This window comes from Neurospora tetrasperma (genome assembly GCF_000213175.1).
Source record: "Neurospora tetrasperma FGSC 2508 unplaced genomic scaffold NEUTE1scaffold_6, whole genome shotgun sequence".
NCBI lineage: Eukaryota > Fungi > Ascomycota > Sordariomycetes > Sordariales > Sordariaceae > Neurospora > Neurospora tetrasperma.
In genome coordinates this window covers 2399497-2418062 of record NW_009799104.1, presented here as the reverse complement: position 1 = coordinate 2418062, position 18566 = coordinate 2399497, and the positions used below count along the sequence as shown (strand labels likewise).

The 18566-nt window shown below is 52.7% G+C and overlaps 8 protein-coding genes across 8 annotated transcripts; 2 read left to right on the top strand and 6 right to left on the bottom strand.

Moving 5' to 3' along the window:
* Nucleotides 1-677: 677 nt before the first annotated feature.
* NEUTE1DRAFT_88066 (uncharacterized protein) lies at nucleotides 678-3417 on the bottom strand (the record flags this gene model as incomplete). Its single annotated transcript, XM_009856224.1, has 4 exons — nucleotides 678-1569; nucleotides 1627-1945; nucleotides 2013-2754; nucleotides 2826-3417. The coding sequence occupies 4 exons, from the start codon at nucleotides 3273-3275 to the stop codon at nucleotides 1347-1349; spliced, it is 1734 nt and encodes a 577-aa protein (XP_009854526.1).
* Nucleotides 3418-5765: 2348 nt separating this feature from the next.
* NEUTE1DRAFT_148878 (uncharacterized protein) lies at nucleotides 5766-7796 on the top strand (the record flags this gene model as incomplete). The annotated part of the gene is made up of 3 exons (XM_009856223.1): nucleotides 5766-6095; nucleotides 6197-7007; nucleotides 7114-7796. 3 exons carry the CDS (start codon nucleotides 5907-5909, stop codon nucleotides 7470-7472), a joined length of 1359 nt encoding a protein of 452 aa, XP_009854525.1.
* Nucleotides 7797-7859: 63 nt separating this feature from the next.
* NEUTE1DRAFT_124807 (uncharacterized protein) lies at nucleotides 7860-8602 on the bottom strand (the record flags this gene model as incomplete). The annotated part of the gene is made up of 2 exons (XM_009856222.1): nucleotides 7860-8513; nucleotides 8584-8602. The coding sequence occupies 2 exons, from the start codon at nucleotides 8600-8602 to the stop codon at nucleotides 7879-7881; spliced, it is 654 nt and encodes a 217-aa protein (XP_009854524.1).
* Nucleotides 8603-9529: 927 nt separating this feature from the next.
* Nucleotides 9530-10547, top strand: NEUTE1DRAFT_124806 (uncharacterized protein; the record flags this gene model as incomplete). Its single annotated transcript, XM_009856221.1, has 1 exon — nucleotides 9530-10547. One exon carries the CDS (start codon nucleotides 9629-9631, stop codon nucleotides 10355-10357), a length of 729 nt encoding a protein of 242 aa, XP_009854523.1.
* Nucleotides 10548-11217: 670 nt separating this feature from the next.
* NEUTE1DRAFT_49195 (uncharacterized protein) lies at nucleotides 11218-12126 on the bottom strand (the record flags this gene model as incomplete). Its single annotated transcript, XM_009855552.1, has 1 exon — nucleotides 11218-12126. The coding sequence occupies one exon, from the start codon at nucleotides 12124-12126 to the stop codon at nucleotides 11218-11220; it is 909 nt and encodes a 302-aa protein (XP_009853854.1).
* Nucleotides 12127-13033: 907 nt separating this feature from the next.
* NEUTE1DRAFT_118240 (uncharacterized protein) lies at nucleotides 13034-14485 on the bottom strand (the record flags this gene model as incomplete). The annotated part of the gene is made up of 4 exons (XM_009856220.1): nucleotides 13034-13751; nucleotides 13840-13966; nucleotides 14134-14267; nucleotides 14369-14485. The coding sequence occupies 3 exons, from the start codon at nucleotides 14244-14246 to the stop codon at nucleotides 13572-13574; spliced, it is 420 nt and encodes a 139-aa protein (XP_009854522.1).
* Nucleotides 14486-15204: 719 nt separating this feature from the next.
* Nucleotides 15205-16359, bottom strand: NEUTE1DRAFT_48330 (uncharacterized protein; the record flags this gene model as incomplete). Its single annotated transcript, XM_009855504.1, has 5 exons — nucleotides 15205-15553; nucleotides 15627-15764; nucleotides 15829-15881; nucleotides 15955-16167; nucleotides 16303-16359. 5 exons carry the CDS (start codon nucleotides 16357-16359, stop codon nucleotides 15205-15207), a joined length of 810 nt encoding a protein of 269 aa, XP_009853806.1.
* Nucleotides 16360-16819: 460 nt separating this feature from the next.
* NEUTE1DRAFT_88048 (uncharacterized protein) lies at nucleotides 16820-18273 on the bottom strand (the record flags this gene model as incomplete). Its single annotated transcript, XM_009856219.1, has 2 exons — nucleotides 16820-16997; nucleotides 17058-18273. The coding sequence occupies 2 exons, from the start codon at nucleotides 18271-18273 to the stop codon at nucleotides 16960-16962; spliced, it is 1254 nt and encodes a 417-aa protein (XP_009854521.1).
* Between the last annotated feature and the right edge of the window lie 293 nt (nucleotides 18274-18566).

Below are 18566 nucleotides of genomic sequence, written 5' to 3'. Positions count from 1 at the left end.
TAGTACAAAGCCTGAAAGCCTCGCTTGTCTAAAGGGATCACGAGATTGTTGCTTACACGTAATCATGCCATATTTTGAAGTAGCTCTCAGCAGACCACCACTCCGCAGGAAATGGTTATGTTGTAAAAAACGCAGCTTGGATAGCCATCCGAATCTGTACCAAACCAAGACCCGGCAGACCAAAGTCAACGACAACACCCGAAACAAAACACCCCGGAATCACGGAGAGTAGAGGGGTTACAGATAGCCTTTCACATCTCCATCGCCACCATTTCAGTAGCCTTGTTCTTGTTTGAGTACTTCAAGACTTGTTTAGTGTTGGAGCAGTGGAACGGACAGAGGGTGGTGCGGAAGGGAGTGAGAGCGAGAGTGCAGATGGTGGCGGTGGGCGGAATTGCAGCAGGGACGGCGATGGGGTTGGTCGGGGGGTTTAATGGGTTACTTGTTGGTGGTGGTGGTGATGAGTAGCAAAAGGGTAGGTAGCGAGTAAGGGGGGGAGTGAGTGATGGTGGTTTTGGTCGTGGTTGTGGCTACAGTGATGATGGGGTGAGTTTGCGTGGAGGTGGAGGAAGGTCAAGAGCAGACTAAGGATGGTGTCTAAGTGACGACCAGGGGAAACGTGAATATCTAAAAAGAAAAAAAGAGACAGGCGGAAGCACGGGACCACGACATGATGGACTGAACACTAATTATTTCTAGCTTGACTACTGATATCATGCTTCATTAGCAAGGAAAAGCGTGGTTTATTGGGATACAATGAGATAGATACCATTCCGCTCAAAGCCGTATGCAATCCTAAACCCGTTGACTCAAAGTCATGTGGTCCAATTCGAGACCGACCCTTGGTAAAGATCAAAAAGCCGACAAAACTCCGGGTCCCCTCACTATCCTACTAGTTACTGTGAAGTCCAAGCGCACCTCCGTGGTTTTATGACATCCAACAATGGACTGCCCATTCGCATACCAGCATGAGTATTCTCATTGAGTGCGTCAACCGAGTGACCCATGCTACCAGAAGGAAAGAGTAACCGGCCACGCTCTCGACCCGTCCAGGACCTAGAAGCCCGTTTTCCCAACGCTGTAAATGCTCCGGTATCTTATAAACTCCTAGCCAGTATTCGTGATGTGTTCCCACGCTTGATTGTAAACGAGCCAATGGAGGCAGGACCGTCCAAGATTTGTCCAACTTTGAGATCCGAATAAAACCCGTCTTGCGAGGAAGAAGAAAATGCCATCCATCGTGGGATGCCACCTGAGAAATCGAGACAAGTGTACTCGTGAAGACGTAGTTCTGAATCAAGAGAAAACTTTCTCTATGCAGTCATGAACATGTAAGCGAGCCACTCCTACAGTGTGGCAGCTGCTTTTCGTGCCTTTTCCTCTTCACAGTCCTTCTCGCACCTCGCCATTGCTTCGGGACTTAGGTGCTTTTTCAGAACACTCTTGAACTCCTTCTCATCAACCACGGCACCATAGCCAGAGCACTTTGCTTTCTTCTGCAGATCGGAGCACAAGGCATCCATGTCAATCTCTTGGTTTTGTACACTGGAGCAACTGCGCAATTTGTCCCTGTTGAACTTGTTAATAAAAGTTGCATCTTCGAGGCCTCTCTCGGTTTGGTCATACCAGATCTTGTTGCAATCAAGTTGCTCTCTGACTCCATCATCCGATGCGTTGACCTCATCGATCTGAGCGATGAGATCCTTCTTCGGTGGTTGTGATTCTGCTTCGGGTTGTGGTGGCAGCAGTCCTGGAGCTGTTGGCGGCAGATTATACGGTGCCAGGAAATCCGCATCGAATGCATCATTGGTCAACCAATCGTCAAATCCATTGTTGAGGACGTTGTTCTGAGGCTCTCGGTAATCTCCGAAGAGCTGCGGATCAAACTGGAAATTGTCTTGAGGCAACCAGTTGAGAGTGTTGTCAACACCAAAAGTATTAAAGTCTAGAAAGTGTTGGTAAGTTCTGGCCTATAAAATCAGAGCGAACATTGAAGACGGGTGAATGCTTACCTGGCTGCCCTGAACCAATGACGCCTGGTTGCTCTTCTCCGATTGTGGCCATCGTATCTACTGACTTCAATCCGACGGGTGAATGAGTTAGAGGCTCTGGGGAGGTGCCACACGACGAGCTAGCGCCACCCATGTTCGAAGCGCAAGAGGATGGGGAACTCGTTGATGTGCCGGCCCCCGCATGGTACTGAGAATCTGTTCCCCTGGTCGAAAAGTTCGCTCCCTCACCTCTTGCGGACTGAGGTGTGAAGAGATCGGCCGAGTAATGGGCCAAGTCTTCCTTGGTTTGTGTATCAAGGCCTATTTGGCCGTAATTGGGTGTAGTACCGGTGCTGACGCCATTCGTGGGTTGCTCCAGCCGACCTGTTGAAGACAAAGGGGGCGACACAGGGGTTCCCTTCTTGGTCTGATTTGCCGATTGTGGTCCAGGAAGAGGACCGCCAAACTTGGGGAATTCAAACTGGAAGTTGACATCATTGAGGTTGTTGACAAAGGAGTTGCCGAACGGCATAGCCCGAGGTGATACCATCGGGGGTCGAGCTGTCATCAACGATAGACGCTTCTTGTACTCGTTCAGTTCGTTACTCATCTTCTCCATTTTCTTGCGAAGAATTTCGTTCTCATGGTTGGCAGTCTCGGAGATCTTCTTCAACTCCTCGACCTTGGTTTCAAGGTCCTTCAAGTGCTTTTCTTTGCGTTCTCTGAACGCTCGTTGAGCTGCTCGATTCTGGGCCTTGCGTTTCTGTTTGTTGTCACGTTAGTAGTCAATCCTTACTGAGACTTGAAAGGATCAATCGACCGAGGCAGGCTTACCGAGCTGGGCTCAGTGGTAAGAGGCTTCCTGCCGGGCTTTTTGGCAACTTTTCCCTCGCCCTCTCTCCTCTTTGGTTCGCTATTCTCCTCCTCGTCGTCATCCGGATGACTGCGCTTGTCGGGGGACTCCACATCGGCGGAGCCCGACTTGGAATCACTTGGAGCATTGGACCGATCGTCCGTCATGTGGGATTGATCACCAGTGTCGAAGTTGAAATCGAAGTTGGGATCATGTTGTCCATCAAGGCCGTAGTCGTAACCGAAACTCGGGGTGTGCTGGAAACCCATAGGGTCGAGTCCTTGGGCAGACGTTCCGTTGTACATTGCGGATAGACCAGAGAGGTCGGCTTGTGTGTTGATGGGCTTGTTGGAATTGAGGGCGGCAAACAACAGGCTTTGTTGCTGCGGGGTGAGGACGAGATTGTGAAGAGGGTTCTGAGTCGACGTCATTTTTGGTTGTCCTGTGTTGGAGATGGTGACTGAGAGGTAGAGCAGTCGGTTGAATCGAGGAAAGACCTTGGATGTTGAAAGGATGGGATGAATTCACTCTCGTGATCTGATCGCTCCTAGCGGTCGGAGCCGCACAGGCGGCAATTGTCGAGTATCAAGACCGCGGGTCCAATGGCAATGTGTTTTAGCGGAGAAATCCGGGGTACCGGGCCCAAGATGTACGTATGTCCTAGTCGAAAACTGATGTCGGGGTAGATCAGATGCTAGTACTGGTGACGATAGAAAATCTCTTGCGGAGACGATGACGTTTCGACAGCACCGTAGACTGACTTTGGATCAGACGGGGACGAGCCAGCGGCCACGCAACTGGCAGCTTGAAAGGCAGAAAACTCGTTGAGCGTTGACGGAATACCAAACCGGGCAGTTCCAGTTCCTGTCCAGTTCGCTCCCGCTTCTCTAGTTTTCGAGACTCAAGTCTTCTCCCAAGGAAGACGTTCGGTGAGAGGTGATGGGGTTTGCCGGGGGTCAAAACGAGAGGAAGGCAGTAGGATAACTTGAACTGAGACAGAAGAGAGGGGACTTGGTCCGAGTGGCAAGTTACAAAAGACGCGGATGTATTTGCACGGAACAGGTAGAGGTACCAGGGCAAAGTTGTGGCAGAAGGTGTAGAGAAGGGGGGAGAAAATTGCGAGTGCCCGAGTTGTGAGCCGGAAAGGTTAACTGCCTGCTGGAACAGAACTAACCGTTGACCGAGCCGAGTGGGTGGGATGGCGGCGGACGCTGACTTGAATCGATTGATGGGCAAACCTATCGGCCTGACACCTGACTCACCTGGCACTCAGCCTTTCTGAATCCTGTCAGCAATTGGGTTCAGGAATAAGGTACACGTATGATCCCGCGGGGGGCTCCTTTTCTGCGATTGGAGAGGCGACGGCACAGGCTGCAGAGCAGGTTTGTGTTTCGTTGGTTCGCTGATACGTACGATTCAGATCTGAGAAGGGAAGGACTCTTGGGCGGTCTTTGGCGATGGAGGGGACGAGACTAAGCGAGACCGTCCAAAAGCGGGCGAAAAGAGTGGACGCTCTTCGTTGGTTACAGGGCCAAACTCGTAGAATGCGGGCTACACGGGGCACAATTGGGCGCATGGACGCTTGGGGGTGTCCAAGTGGAGCGTGGAGGGGTTTCAGTCCAAAGTCAATTTGTCAGCGAAAATCAGTCGAAGGGAACGTCTGGATCGTTCCTGGACGGTCGGGTCGGGTGCGCCGTGACCGGCTCTGGCAACTGTCAGCACACCTTGACATGCCGATGACACCCCGAGTCGATTCATTCAACAAAAGGACTGACAGTGAGTTATATCAGATGCAGACAATCTCAATCAGTCGGACCGTTTCCGCAAGAGGTATGTCGGTATCTTTTCCTAAAAGGGATTTCTCTTGTTTCATTGCGTCCTACTACGTAGAGGATCACATTGACCGATTTGACGTGATTGGGCTTCAAGCAAGAGCTGCCAGTGTCAATCTCTTTAACCGTACAAAAAAGCCACTTTTTGTTTGACCTACACGTGTATGTACTATGTAGTTCTAGTCGGAGCCTCTCGAGTGCAGCCTGTCCACTTTTCATCGACGTGGAAATACATCAGTTTCCGCGGGTACCCCAAGTGGAGATTCTTGCAGGCAAAACACCGGAGTGGATAAAAAGTGGCCTTTGTTCGACGGTGAAAGAGATGCACTCTCCTCTATGTATCTCCGCATCAACTTCAGTTTTACAAACCTTAACCACAAATAGTGTACACTACACGTGTACTGTGCCCAAGTAAACAACGGCCAGGGGCATTTGTTTGAAAAAATGGGCGCACTCGGTGTTGTGATTATCACCGTCGCAACTAGCTCGAGTTTGGCATCCTGGTTTGCCACTGAGAGTTCGAGACCCCGTCTCCCCATTGAAGATCCCACGTTGTTTCCGTCTTCCTGTCGGCAGTTCAGACGCCTCGTCGATAGGAAGCCCGCATGGCTTATCTCCCGAGTGGCTACAAAATATACAATTCTCAGCTTACGGACAGCTTGCGATCCGGTTTGGATTACCTGGCCAGCCTGGAGGCTGGACACAAAGTCAGGCCATGTTGGACACACATGAGCTTGTCCCGTAGCCAGCTTCGGCTTTCACGGCGGGGAATCTCGAAGAACAATGTCACCGATTCATGTGGTTACCGTTTAAAAGTCGGGTGTCGAGTCTTGAATTTTCTTTTGTACCCATGGAAAAAGGCCCGTGCTGCCAGGAATGTCCCCCGGCGGTGGTTGCTGCTCGCTGCAGTGCTTGCATTCATTTCCCCACAGTGGATGCGGCACCATGACACGGGCAAGACGGCAGCGCTACAGCTGCGGCGGGGATTCAAGGGAAGGGATCGATCAGCCTCCCATGGATCGATCCACCAGAAAACTGACATCCTCGACTGTCGCGCCAAACAATCAACACTTCGGCTGCAACCGTGATCACAGCCAACGGCGTAAAGTCGGGATTCTTGGCAGTATCTAATCCACACCATACACGCGTTTCATCCTTTTTCGAGCAGTACAGTACCCAAGTACCACCGAGTTCATAGCAGACGCTGTCGACCAAATCCCTACAGTAGCCATGGATGTCGCATATGACCACATCCAGGAGGAGACTTTGACCGATGACAACCAGGCCTCCTCGTCATCGGACAAGACGCCTGCTCAACCTCCGACGTTGAACGCCGAGTTTCAAGACGCCTACCGAGCCTTTTCGAACAGTCCCTGGGGTGCCAGAATTGGTGGTTTCCTCGGTAATGTTGTGAAGCAGGTATGTGGTCACCGCCTTTCACGTCACCAACAAAGGCTTCAAGTAGCGCGACCCCACCGCACTTAACCAACTAACTCTTGTCTCTTCCCAACACTATCCAGGGTGAATCCGTCTACCGCGAAGCCGAAAAGGAACTGTCAGCCGTCAGTCAAGATGCCACGCGCGGTTTCAGCGACCTGCGCACCACCCTCATCAGCCGTACCCGCGCCCTCTCCATAGCCACCACCCAGGCAGCTGCCTCGGCCGCCGCCGCCGCGTCGTCTGGAGTCACGGCAGCTTCATCCTCTTCATCTTCATCCTTTTCCGCTTCCAAAGACGAACAAACGACCCCCACAACCGTCAAGGACCTGTCTGCCGAGGCTTCCTTGAAGCAGCAGCAGGAAGATGACTCTGTCCTTGCCCGGCTGCGTGGCGAGGCCGCCAAGCGTCTCAAGGACCTCCAAAAGGCCGAGGATGCCGCCGACGAGGCCCTCCTTCGCTTCGGCTCCAACCTGCGCGACTTTCTCAAGGACGCCATCAAGATCGCGCCTCCGAGCGAAGAGGAAGCAGCCAAGCGGACCGAGGAGGGCAGGAATAACAACAGCGTGCTTTTTGAGAGCAAGGACGCGCAGGGCAAGCGGGTAATTCACACGTCGCGGTTTGACGCGCAGTTACACGTCATCCACACCACCCTTGAGAGCTTCAGCAAGGAGCCCGCGAGCGGACAGGAGTACGACGCTTGGGTCAAGGAGTTTGATGTCGATCAGAAAACGGAGGCGATCGCGGCGGATCTGGATAAGTACCCGGAGCTTAGGGCAACGATGGAGAAGCTGGTGCCTGATCAGGTGCCGTATGCCGATTTCTGGAAGAGATATTACTTCTTGAGGCACGGCATCGAGACGGCTGAGGCAAGGAGGAGAGATTTGCTCAAGGGTAAGAAAGTCAATTCCTTGTTGAATGGATTTGAATGGATTTTGCGAGGGGTTTGGTTTAACCCCACTGTCTACGAAGGATATGCTGACAAGTGACCCTATAATAGCTGCTTCCGCTGAAGAGGAAGTTGGGTGGGATGAGGACTCCTCTGACGAGGAAAACACTTCGGAGGAGGTGACATCCGGGGACGACAAGGCTGCACCAGCTACCACCAAGAAGCCGGCCGCGCGGTCTTCTTCCACCGAATCCTCCACTACCATCAACCCACCATCAACTGGCGCGGCTGCTCAGGGCAGCCTAAAGCCCTCGGAACCTAGAAAGTCCAACGACGAGAAGTCACAGGCCGACAGCGAAGCGAGCTATGACGTCGTTGGCGCTGCTTCTGGCGTTCCCAGTCGTGCGCCCAACAGTCCTAATGAGGGTCGCAAGGCCGACGAGAGCAGCGATGAGGAAGACTGGGAGTAAGGATTCGGGGAATGATGTTCATGGGCGAATTGGTGGGCGCGTACATGTGCTGGACACAACTGTAATGTTTTACGGGCGATGATAATACTGGCTTGAGTTGGCGTTTTAACTTTGTTGGTTATGGTCCAAGGTTTCGGAGTGATGTGAAGATGATGAGCCCGCATGTTGTCGTTAATATCGAGACCCTGTTTCCGCAAGTATCTTTGCGCAGAGCCTGAGAGAGCAAGTTGATGTTGCTTGCTCCTTCATCTTTCCCTCATGCCCCCTTCTGCTTCTTCCTTCTGACCAGCCCTCTTCTTCGTTCAGCGAACCGGGGTGAGCCAGGAATATGATCATCCTCCCGTCACACTCGCAGCCCTTCCCACCTCCCTCTCAACCTTCACGTTTGGAGGAACAAAAAACCAATTCACCTCCTCTTCTTGCCCACGACCTTGGTGAACCCATCCTCATCCACCTCAGGCTCGACCTTCTCCTTTGGCTGCTGCGTGGTAGGAACCAACGCCGGCGCCTCACCCATCTCCTCATCACTGTCGACCTCCTCGTCGTCATCCGTGTCCCAATCCGTGTCGTTATCCTGGTCCTCCGCCTTCTTGAACACCACCTGCTTGTTGCCTCCCTTGCCCTCGAACCGCCTGCGCAGCGCATCCACCTCGTCGAATTTGCCCTTCAGACAGCCCAGGCGCACGCGCAGGATCTGCTCGGCCACCTCGAAGGCTGAGTCGTCGTCGACGTTGACCTCAAACTCGTCCAGCATTACTTGCAGGAGGACGGTCTCGATATCGAGCTGGTCGGGTTCTTCTGTTGCTTCTTCATGGTCGTCGGTGGACTTTTTTGTTGTGTTCGAGGGTTGTTGTTGCTTTTCGGACGCAGGAGCGAGCACTTTGTTCAGGTCGGGAAAGAGGTCGACGACGGCGCCGGCGAACCAGTCGCGTTTGTCGGCCGAGTCGGGACCGCCCCAGTTGTTCTGCACGGCGAGGGAGAGAGCGGGCCAGAGATGCAGGGCGATGGCGACGCCTTGTTCGAATTGGGATTGGCAGGTTGCTGTTGGAGCGGGAGAGAGGTTTGTTAGTCACTGTCTCTCGTTTTCCTAGGCCATTGTCGCAAAGCTTACCTGGGGTGGGGGTAGCCATGATTGCGGTTTAATAGTCTTTTTTTGACGTAGACAAGTTAAAGCTTCCGGTGCACTGAGAGTCGTGTTCCACGGAGGTGCGATATGGAAAGCGTAAAGGACCGTGAAGTTGAGAGTGCTGAACTTATTTCAGCCGGCAGGAGGGCAAATGTTGACTTTTTTTTTCCCCCCACCTTCAGTCGAGGCCTGACGTTGGGAAAGTTCTTTTTTGCGACGCTCCAGTTGCGGGAAGAGTGGGGCTTGCGGTTTCTGGGGCACTGGGGGAGGACTTCAGGGGGTTTTCAGGGTTAGGGTCTGTGCTCGAGATGACTTAAGTTCAGTTCCCTGCTTCTATGACGACATTAACATTGAGCTCCCGTTGTACGACGACTTCATTTTCCCAATTCCTGCCGAAGCTCATCTTAACGGTGGCAATTGCTACAGTTCATTGTAGTATGACACTAATTTTATTTCAATCCTTCCATCACACTTTGTTCGATAATGGTCACAAATGAAGGACGTGGGGTGAGAAGCCGCTGCAAATTGAGGCTCGATCATTGATCTTGAGGGTCCATCAGGGTTCTCTTTGATGAGAGCTGGGCTCCAATAAAGGTCCGCACATGGTTTCTGGAGTCATACCCTTGCAATAACCGTTTTCGAATTGCTTCTCCGTTTCTCATAGTATCAAACACTATCACACACTTTACACGTGAAAACTGAGCCGACTCCGTGAAATCTCGGAGCAAAATCTCTACTGATGGCGTCAAGTCAAGCCATCATCTTTTGGCAGTCTATCCTAGCACCCACCGTTACCCGAATGAATGTCTTCCCCACCTTTCCCTGCCAAATCGGTTCCTCCCGTTTGTGCTCGCGTGAATTTCACTATAAACACCCACCCCACTGGAATTCCAATATCTTTAAGCTCCCTTTCAACTCATACCGATAGCTCCTCACCTTCTCTTACCACACCGACAACCACCATTTCAACAAATCCACAGACTCCAGCTTTGAAACTTGGTATAACACGCACATCAAACAACACATCAAAATGTCAACCTCCGCCCCCACTTCCACCGCCATAATCGGCTCAACCGGCCTCGTCGGCTCCCACATACTCTCAACCCTCCTCACCTCACCCACCACCTCCTCCCAAGTCCAAACCATCTCCCGCCGCGCGCCCGCCAACCCAACCAACTCCTCTCGCCTTTCTCCCACCGTCAACGCCGCCACCTCAACGTGGCCTACCCTCCTCTCCTCCCTGGTTCCCTTGCCGACAACCGTCATCTCCTCTCTGGGAACCACTCGCGTCGCGGCAGGCGGCATCACCAACCAGTGGAAGATTGACCACGACCTCAACGTGGACCTAGCCAAAGCCGCCCAACAAGCGGGCGTCAAGAACTTTGTCTTTATCTCGTCCGCGGGGACTAGGGGCGCTTTGAGCACCAAGGTGCCTTATTCGCAGATGAAGCGCGGAGTGGAAGATACGATTCAGTCTCTGGATTTCGAGCACGGCATCATCCTCAGGCCGGGCTTGATCTTGGGAGAGAGGGAGAAGGCGCAGCATGCGGGTCAGGGATTGTTGTATGGGCTGGTAAGGGGATTGGGGAGGTGGGTTAGCTTGGGCGTGCAGGATCGGTTTGCGCAGGAGGCGGAGGTGATTGCGAGGGCGGCGGTCAAGGCGGCGAAAATGGCGGAGGAGGGGAAGGCGCCGGGGAAGTGGTGGGTGTTGGAACAGGATGAGATTGTCAAGTTGGGGAGGGATGAATGGAAGGAGTAAGGGGGGTGTTTGGGAAGAGATTCATTACGGGATGTGACGTGGGAAAGAAGGGAATCGATCAGCCACAAAGTTTTCAATAAGTGTCCAGCTTGAAGGGGCTATAGATCATGAAGGTAATACCAGGTGGTGAAGAGGGTAGTGGTGCATAAACGAACACAGACCAGACGTTGAGCACGATGCAATTTGACTTCAAGCGGGAGTAGTAGTTGTGGTCGTTCAAGGGTGTGCTGTTTGTGTAAATTATGATGTTAAACTGATCTCCTCAACCCAGTTCGTATCTCGCGTATCTTGAAACCAAGACTTGAAAGCATCGATGAGACGCCTGGAGTTCGTTGCTGATGTTCCTCAAAGTCCCCTCTGATGATTTCGCGCCAGTTTTGCTATAAAAAGAAAAGAAGAAAGAAAGAAAAAGAGAGGAAAAAAAAGGCCACAGAGACAGTCGAATGAACCCACTAATTATACCACTCGGATACCATGACTCTTTGCGGATTCCCTTCGTAGGAGTTTGCCTACTCCCGTAGCCGTCTCTCTGATTGCGACCGTATAAAAAACCCCATTGTCCCGCGAAGTTCCCTCTCAAACGCCATTTCCAAATGCTTTGTTCGTGTGATTGTTGTATGGATGTAAAAGCCGAAGAAAAAAAAAAAAAAAAAAAAAAAAAAAAAAAAAAAAAAAAGGTTCCCATATGTGTTTCCGAAATAATGATGGGAGGTAGCCGTGAGGCGACCAGATCCCTCGACTTGCCAGCCGTAACGACCACGTCTGATTCCGCAACTGTTCATTTGCCGTTGACCGTCTGAAGGTCTTCTCAAACCGGTAGAGAAACCAAGGGACCCACACGACGTGACGCAAAATCCCCTTTACCGCTTCATGTGGCTGTAATCCTTGAGCAAATGCTCCATGTGCGTATTCGTCGCCTTGCCCGTCCTCCTCTGCGCCCTCTTCTTCTTCTCCGCCTTCGGTGCAGCCGTCATCTTGTCCCTCGGATCCTCGCTCGCCGGCTTCTGCGATGCGGCTTTGAGTCGCTGAACAATCGTATCGGTTCCCGGCACCTCGACCTTCTGCCACATGACCTTTAGCTCCGGATCGACCTCGTGGAACAAGCTGGGATCATCCAGCCAGACATAGCGCGGCGAGCCTTCCTTCTTAACACGGATCACCAGAATCTTGTGCTCCGCCTCGAGCTCGTTGATGGCCTTCTCGCAATCGGGCCAGCCGTCCTTGAGCTCCTTCACACCCACACAGCTCGCGTCTGTCTTCTTCTGTAGGTAGGCCAGCAGCTGCGTCTTGTTCCGGACGCCGGGCACCTTGGGCCGGTGTAGATACGTCCCGCTCTGCCAAGTCTGCTCGCTCAAGTTCGGGTCGGGAATCCACTGAATCTCGCGCGTGCGGCGCATCGCTTCAACGAACTCCTCCTGGTACGACGGGCTCCAGTGCAGGCCCGAAAGGTGGCCCAGGATTTCCAGGTACGTGCGCGGCTCATCTTTGCCGCGCAGCCAGGCGATAGCGTATGTGACCTGTGTGATGATGTTGAGGCCGGTGCCGGTGGCGGCCGGCTGAGAGTACACGATGTTGTGTGCGGGCGTGTCGACGCGGTCTGCCGCCTTGCGAGGGGTGCCGTTGCCGGCAGCGACGGCCGAGGCGACGGAGCCGACCGAGGGCGACGGCGATGGCGGGGCGAGAGCGCGCTTGGTGCCCGCCAGCTTCGAGGAAGCAGCGGACATGCTGCTCATGAACGACGCCTGCTGACGCTCGAGTGAGCTCGACATCGTGGGCAATTCGAATGTCGGTCGGTTTGGCAGGTGACAATAAAGTTTCGGGTCGGTGTTCAGAAGGGGTACCGGTACGAGTGTTGTCGGGGCGTTCAGAGTCGCTTTCGAAGAGGCTTTGTCGGTGGTTCGTAAAGGTAAAGAGGTCTGATGGGCGGTTTTTCGTCGTTGAAAGGGAACAAAAATGACGACTGATTTTCTTGTGCAAGTCGGTCGCAGGATATGTAAATGCAGTGGAATCATTGACGGAATGCCCATGCGTCGGGAAGGTCACGGTTGGAACCTACGGCTGGGGCTGGGGCTGGGGTTGGGGTTCCAGATGCCGCTAGCCACGGCACGGTGATTCGCTATGGGGTACGGGGTACCTAAATTTGAGGGGCGTGTGCAATGAATGCAGTGGTGCCGCTTCAGCCTTGCAAGTGATCCTCACTACCTCTTAAAGGGATGCGACTTCCCAATTCGCTTGGTGGTTTGCGTTTCGATTCATGACTCTTCAGGTGGTTGTACTTATTTGTTTTTGCCGATTTGAAATCTCTTCCCTGAAGAAACCCTAACTTATTGTGGTACACCATCATCACTGAGCAACACGATGTGCAAACCCTCATCAAGGTGGATGGAAGACGCAAGAAGTACCTGGTACCTTGCATGTGAGACGCAAAGGCTACAACTCCCAGGCAAGGCTCGTTTCTCGCGGCTTCACCTACAAGAAACTTACATGTGACGAGTATTAGCACTTCAAGTTTACGTGAGCGGGAACAGATAGAGATTTGAGTCGAGATGGCAGTTCCAAACATTAATTTGTGCATTCCAATCTACAGCCATGATGTCTCGTTTCAAGATAGGGATAGAAGCATCGATGCTCGTTGTAAGCAAATGCAACTTCTATTAACAGACGAACTCTGGGGGCAACGTTATGTCAAAGCAGGTGCATCAAAGGGTATTTCGGTGCTATGTACATGTACCGTCTCTATTACAATTGGGTAGTAACGACCAATGTATGTTCATTTCCATAAAGATCCCTCTCTGTTCCCATATATCCTAACACCTAGTTAAAGGGTGAAGTGATCTGTTCTTCTCAGCGAAAGAAGCAATCAGGCTCGCTCAACACACATCTTCATTTCATGGTGTTTCATGTCCGTCGAGATGGGGTAAAGGATAGCCCGCCGGTAAAGAAAAGAGCTCGATGATACCTCGGCTTCACCTAGAAAAATAGTTGCGCAAGGATCGTCGTTGAGATGTTGCAGACTCTTGATCATGAAAAGTCGTTGAAATGCTTTCCGTAGATTCTTGGTGGCCGCGTGTGTTTGGGCAGGATTTCCTCATCCTTTCCCCGGAGTCTCCAACGGAAAAAGGATCTCGTCTCTTCGGACCCTCCGTGCCTCCCACGGCGTGGTTCGACAGCCGATAGGTCAGTAAGCAACCGGAAGATTTGCGATTGGATGCGTTTAAGCGCTGGGAGCAGTGGCGCCCTGCTGGGCCTGGAGGTACTGGTAGGCAGCGAAGCCAGCAAGACCACCAAGGACGAGGACGGCGTAGAGGCCAATGCCGAGACCGGTGGCAGTGCCAGTCTGAGCAGCGGGAGCAAGAGAACTGGGAAGGGGAGCCTTGGGCTTGGGGTCACCGGCCTGTTGGTTGAAAAGAGCAACATGTCAGTTGGAATTGATCTATCATCACATGCGAATGGCATCCAAAGCCATGTATGTTCTTTCTTACCTGGCGCTTCAAGGTGCCGACAAGGAGGGGCTCGAGGGCTTCGCGGGCCTCGTCAGAGTGACCGACATCCTCGAAAGCCTCGGTGGAGTCCTGGCCAGCGACGTCAAGAAGGACCTCCTCACCACCGCTGTGTATCACGAAAGAAAGAAAAACAGGTCAGCACATGTTTCCTCATTCTAGATGCCGAGTGTCCAATGACGGGGAGGCGGAAAGTTGGGGATCGGGGGGGCGTGACTGGAACGTAGGGGACGTGCTATGAGTGCGACATAGGCACAGAAGGCGGGACAAACTTACGGGTGCTCGTCGACGAACTTGGTGATGTCGTACACCTTGTCGTGAATCACGACATAGAGGTCCTTCTTGGTGTTGTGCTCGGCAACATCCTGGTAGGTGAACTCGGCGGACATCTTGACGGTGTTGTGGGCTTTCTTTTTGGACAGGTGGTTGATAGCATCAGCACGGTCTCTGATAACCGATTGACAGGCCAGGAGAGGACCCAATTCGGGCCATTGCGCGCTTCGTGACTTACCCTGTGATTCGGATGAATGGGAAGACCGAGATGACGCTGAAAGCAATGATCGTGGAGGAAAAGTTAACGCCGGCGACGAGGTGCAAAGAACAGAGAAAGGGGGAAAGAGGAAAAAGTCGAGATAAAAAATGGTTTCACGGGGAACTGACTGGATCGACTGGAGGGGACCTGGGGGCATAAGCAACAAGACCTCCACTGCCCTGGCTCCTGGGTACTGCGACGGAGATAGCTTGACAAGCCTAAAATCGAAACAACGCAGCCTTCTGAGGTAGCTAGACCGAATCAGAAACAGGCAAAATACGCACAGGCGTGTGATTGGCGCAAACATGTGCGCTCAACAAGACTCCTCCGAGTCAAAATTGTGGCCACTGCGTCAACCCCGACCGGGAACATCCCACGGCACCCACGGGTATGCGACTCGGTTCCATCGCCCTGTTGCGTCGCGAGCACCTCCCACCTTTTTCACGTTTTTGTTTTTCCAGCTCCCGCAGCACTCATTCATATGTGTGGCAAGTGTGTAGCACTCGAGACACCCGTCCCCTTCTTCGTTATTTAGTGCTGGGTGAGGGGAGATCACCGAGACAAGTTTTCGTTCTTAGAGCAAGGGAATGTTGCGGGACCCATTCAACCAATTCCCCACAGCTGTAACATCGGGCAGCGATCACGGACACACCCGAACAGCCGGTGACACAGCAAACTTGAGTGAGCTGTGCTCTTCCTTCTTTGGTTCTTCTGTACTGACTTAAATTTGGTTTGGCCACTGCCAGCAGTGCTCGCCCTCTCTCCTTCGTACTACCTAGGCTTATATTACTCAGGTCCATCCTTCCATATACCCATTACCGCCTAGAGCTTCCACCACCGATATCCTGTCCCAGGCGATAGCTGGCGACCTTGTCCCACTCGATTTTCTGTCTCGTCACCGGCAGCTGTCTTCTCAAGCCCTTGAAAGCGCCCTCGCTGAGGCTTGTGAAACTCTTGTTCAACTCCTCCTGGTACTTCTTCTCGTTCACCGAGATCTCCTTGGCAATGCCGCTGCCGGTGCCTGACGACACGGTCGCGGTGACTGTCTTGTTAGTCAACAAACGCACGTTTCCGTCCTCGTAGTAGTGCACGTCGACCTTGATGGAGCCCTCAATGGAGTTGTTGGATGGGTCGTAGATGTATAGCGAGCGCCAACGTCCGTTCCTGTTACCTTGTGTTAACGCAAAAGGCGGGTAGTATGCGACAAGGCAATCGGCTCCGTTCCGAAGCGACATACCAGAAGTTGTTCGGGCTGTACTTGTTCGCGACAATAACAACCGCGATTTTGGAGTCATTCTCTATCGGGTACGCGCCATAGGCGGCGTTAGGAAAGTGCTCCTTGACGTAGGCTGAAAGCCCCTTGACCGTGGATTTCCTGCAACTGGTATCAGCCCTGCCCTTCGCTCCTCGAATGTTGCGTGGGTTCTTGTTTTCCTTACACTAGGTCGGTCTGTTCGCCTTCTAGGACGTGACTCTGAACATCGCTGGCTTTCTGTAGTCGCTTGGGTTATTGACTTGTTCCATGTGTCGCTGTTTTCCATTGGCTGCTCAGTGGGCTGGCTAACCTGAGTAATGTGGTCGTAGGCGAAGCTCGAGGAGCTCTCGACGTCGTAGTAACGACCATCCTCCAGAGAACTATGGGAGCTAATGATAACAGGTTGGCTACCACCGGGGAGCTTCACCGTCGCGAACTGTTCCTCGTTGTACTTTTGGAACGCCGGTCCAAGCTCGTTCAGCAGATTAGGGGTCGAGCTAGTAAGGGCCTTGATGTCTGAAAGCTCGGAATCGTTAGAAAGTAGGGTCGCGATCCAAGGACGAAGGGGAATATCGTGCCTGCAACAACATCGGCGAGCTGTACGTCAACATGTTAGCATACGCAATTCGGCTCGTTGGTGTCGGTGTAGGATGCGCACCTCGCCAGGGGGAGCTCCCTCAACAAAGGAGGACACAATTTCCTTGTGCGACGCCATGGTTCCGTGCTCTAATGGTAATTAAAAGAAAATAGACAGGATTAAAAAGTTTCTCGGCGTTCTTTACTTGTGGGTTGGTAGATTTGTTGTATATTAGTTGGTGAAGCTGGTATCGATCAACGGTACCACGCTGCTAGAGATGATGGAGCTGCGTCTTGGGCATGTCCGCCGCCGTCAGTGGGACGGGAGCATGGAATGGCACCAAACCGCTGCGGGGCCGCCTGAAGTGGGATGTGGATACTACTTATGAGGCTGACAGCTGTCAAGGGGCTTCACAGCTGGCGAGCTGCATTGTCGTTACAAGTAATATCCTGAATCCGGCTTACTGCTTAGCTTTGCGACTTCTGTAAACAAAAGAACACTGCTACGATGACAACAATTGAGTTACAAGATCACGAGTTTGGAAAATGGCAAAGCACTGGCATACATGGCAGGGTTTGGGGTTGTTGAGGGCAGTCGGTTGAGTTGCCTTTAACAGGCATCGTTACAAGATCAAGTATTTGTCGGTATTTACAAGACGGCACCCGCCAGAACCGAACTCGCCTATTATAAACGCCCCGCTACGACTTGCCCATCTTCTTCCTTTTTTCCCGCTCATCATCAAAAGTTCAACACCTTCTTGATGTTGGCATATATCCCTAATGTCATGTCAGCTTATTTCGCTCTTACCAAACTCGTACAAGGATAAAGTTACTCACTCGCAACATCCGGAATGTTAAGGGCCTCGAACATGAGAGGCGTGTGAATGCTCCATCCAGCAACTCGAGCCACAGGAGCTTCGAGTCTAACAAAGGTTTCCGAGTCCTCTTGGATGGCAGCGGCCACCTCGGCACCAATGCCGGCATTGACCATGGATTCATGAACCACGATGCAGCGCCCCGTCTTCCTGACACTCTGGAATACGGTCTCCTTGTCCCATGGATAGACCGTTCGGAGGTCAATCAATTCCACTGAGACACCAAAGTCCTTCTCGGCCTTTTGCAACGCATCCATGCATTTGTATAGGGGTTGACCGTATGAGATGATGGTCACATCCTTTCCTTCCTTCAGCACTTCAGCCTTGGATAATGGTAGCGTATAGGACCCGGTGGGCACCTGCTCAACGGCAGCACGGTAGAGGATCTTGGGTTCCATGAAGACACATGGGTCATTGCTGCGAATGGCGGATAACAGCAAGCCCTTGGCCTGGATGGGTGATCTGGGCATGATCACTCGCAATCCTGGAATATGTGTGAACAAGCTCTCCGGCGACTGTGTGTGGTAGAGACCACCATGACCAACACCTCCGCAGGGCATGCGTACCGTCAACCCCCCGGCACTCCGCCCGCAGGAACCATCCCTGTATCTAAACTTGGCAGCCTCGTTCACCAGCTGGTCGAAAGCCGGGTATACGTAGTCGGCAAACTGGATCTCGGCAACAGGGCGCATTCCCTCGGCAGCAACGCCAATGGCAAAGCCCATAATACCCTGCTCGCACAACGGAGTGTTGAAGACGCGGTCGGCGCCATATGTGTCGGCAAGCTTTCCCGTGCAGCGGAAGACACCACCAAAGGCGACGTCCTCGCCAAATATCAAGACCGATTCGTCTTGGGCGAGGGCAATAGATAGAGCATCGTTGACAGCTTGGAACATGTTCATGCGCTTCGTTGGGCCATTGCGGACTTCGGGAGACAGCTCAGGGTTGTTGAGCGCCGATTGGGATGTCTGCGCAAGCAATGGAGTTGTCGAATAGTCGGTAGGAAGATTGAGCTTTGCATGAGGCGGGTGTGTCGAGTACGCTCGTTGCGACGGGAGAGACGGCGCCAGAGTAGCAGCAACGGGGACATATCGTAGACCGGCCGAAGGACGTTTAGTCAGGCCCTTGGAAAGCGAACGAAGGCATTGCGCCTTGGGCCGGATAGTTGAGCCTCTCATTGTGAACCACAACAAACCGAATTCTGGATGGCAATAATGATAGATGATGAGACGACAATCAGGTCAACACACACCACAACAATTGGAAGAGAAGAGGAGGAGATGGCAGAATTCTCCTCCCGACGGGATACAATTCCCAAAGAAGCGGCATTGTATCAAAACGGGACAACGGTCGGTCGGCTTGCAACGGCTTTGTTGGAGTTATGTCAACAAATGATGAGAAGTGCAGCGCGGGGCCCCATGCCTTCCTTATTAGCGGTGCGGGCCACCCGCTGGAGCACAGGGGAAAGACA